The following is a 974-nucleotide window of genomic DNA, read 5'->3' as shown; positions in this document are numbered from 1 at the left end:
GTAATGTGACAGTAACGTGCTCTCTCTCTGGGAATCATACCCAGCCCCCCTCTCCCTCTCCCCATATAAGGAACGTGCGTCTTCTCCCTACATACTGAGGACATAGAGACACTCCTTATGAAGATCCAGCAATGTGTAAGAAAGGAAGACTTTGTCCCGCACGCATTTCCTTATATTACACCTCCTAGTTCCGCCCCCACCCCTCCTTGCTCCTCCCACACAACGCACAGTCCGAGCCTCGGACGCACCCAGACGCCACGTAGCAGAAAACATCCAATTGTTTATTATAAAGTGCAGGCGCTCATCCATGCAACACTGACATCTGTAGCACATTTGCACAATGGCGGGAAAGGATTTTTAGGTCGGCCATTGAAAACTATGAATTTTTTTTTAACATGAACAATTCCTCTAAAAAACAAAATAAAATAATGGAAGCTTTCAAAGTATGAGACTTGTCACGATTCGGACAGCCGAACGCGCGGGAGCAGTCCGGTCAGCGCAGCGATTGTATCGTCCTCCCTTCAGCAGTGCCATCCAGTTCAGTGGGAGGAGATTTATGTACAGGAAATAGAAGGAAACGTTCCGCTGCATAAAAGGGGCGTGGTCAACCTCGCCGGGGGGACGTCTGACCGATCGCAAAATGTTTGTCGTTCAATGTCTGGTGACGGGATGTCCTGCAGAGCAGTGGTGTGATGTTCTGCAAGCTATGCAGTGGTTATAGGGCGATGCTCTGCAGCTGGTTAGTCGGTTTCGGGTGCGCGGTGCGCCGGCGGTCAGTCCATCGGCGTGTGTGATGAGCTCTCGGACTTTCGGAATACAAGAGAGAGAAGTCTTATGGATAGTAAATAGCCGGAAATGTCCGTCCTCGTCTCCTCCAATCCGGGCATTTCAGCGCCTCCCAATAAATAAAGTCTGAGAGACCCGTGAAAGGCAACCTCTCCATCTTTCTTTATATATATATAATATATAAATTT

The 974-nt window shown here is 48.8% G+C and overlaps 1 protein-coding gene across 1 annotated transcript in view; it reads right to left on the bottom strand.

The window, feature by feature from the left end:
• Positions 1-715: 715 nt before the first annotated feature.
• LOC108801165 (semaphorin-3F-like) overlaps positions 716-974 on the bottom strand; it is a 25,912-nt gene continuing 25,653 nt past the window's right edge. The window contains exon 14 of the mRNA XM_018573096.1: positions 716-806. Coding sequence (XP_018428598.1) covers positions 716-806 — 91 coding nt within the window. The remainder of the gene's footprint in view (positions 807-974) is intronic.

Source organism: Nanorana parkeri, unplaced genomic scaffold, assembly GCF_000935625.1.
Source record: "Nanorana parkeri isolate BGI_ZX_2015 unplaced genomic scaffold, ASM93562v1 scaffold2236, whole genome shotgun sequence".
NCBI lineage: Eukaryota > Metazoa > Chordata > Amphibia > Anura > Dicroglossidae > Nanorana > Nanorana parkeri.
The sequence above is the reverse complement of the archived record's forward strand: the minus strand, read 5'-3'. Positions and strand labels throughout refer to the sequence as shown.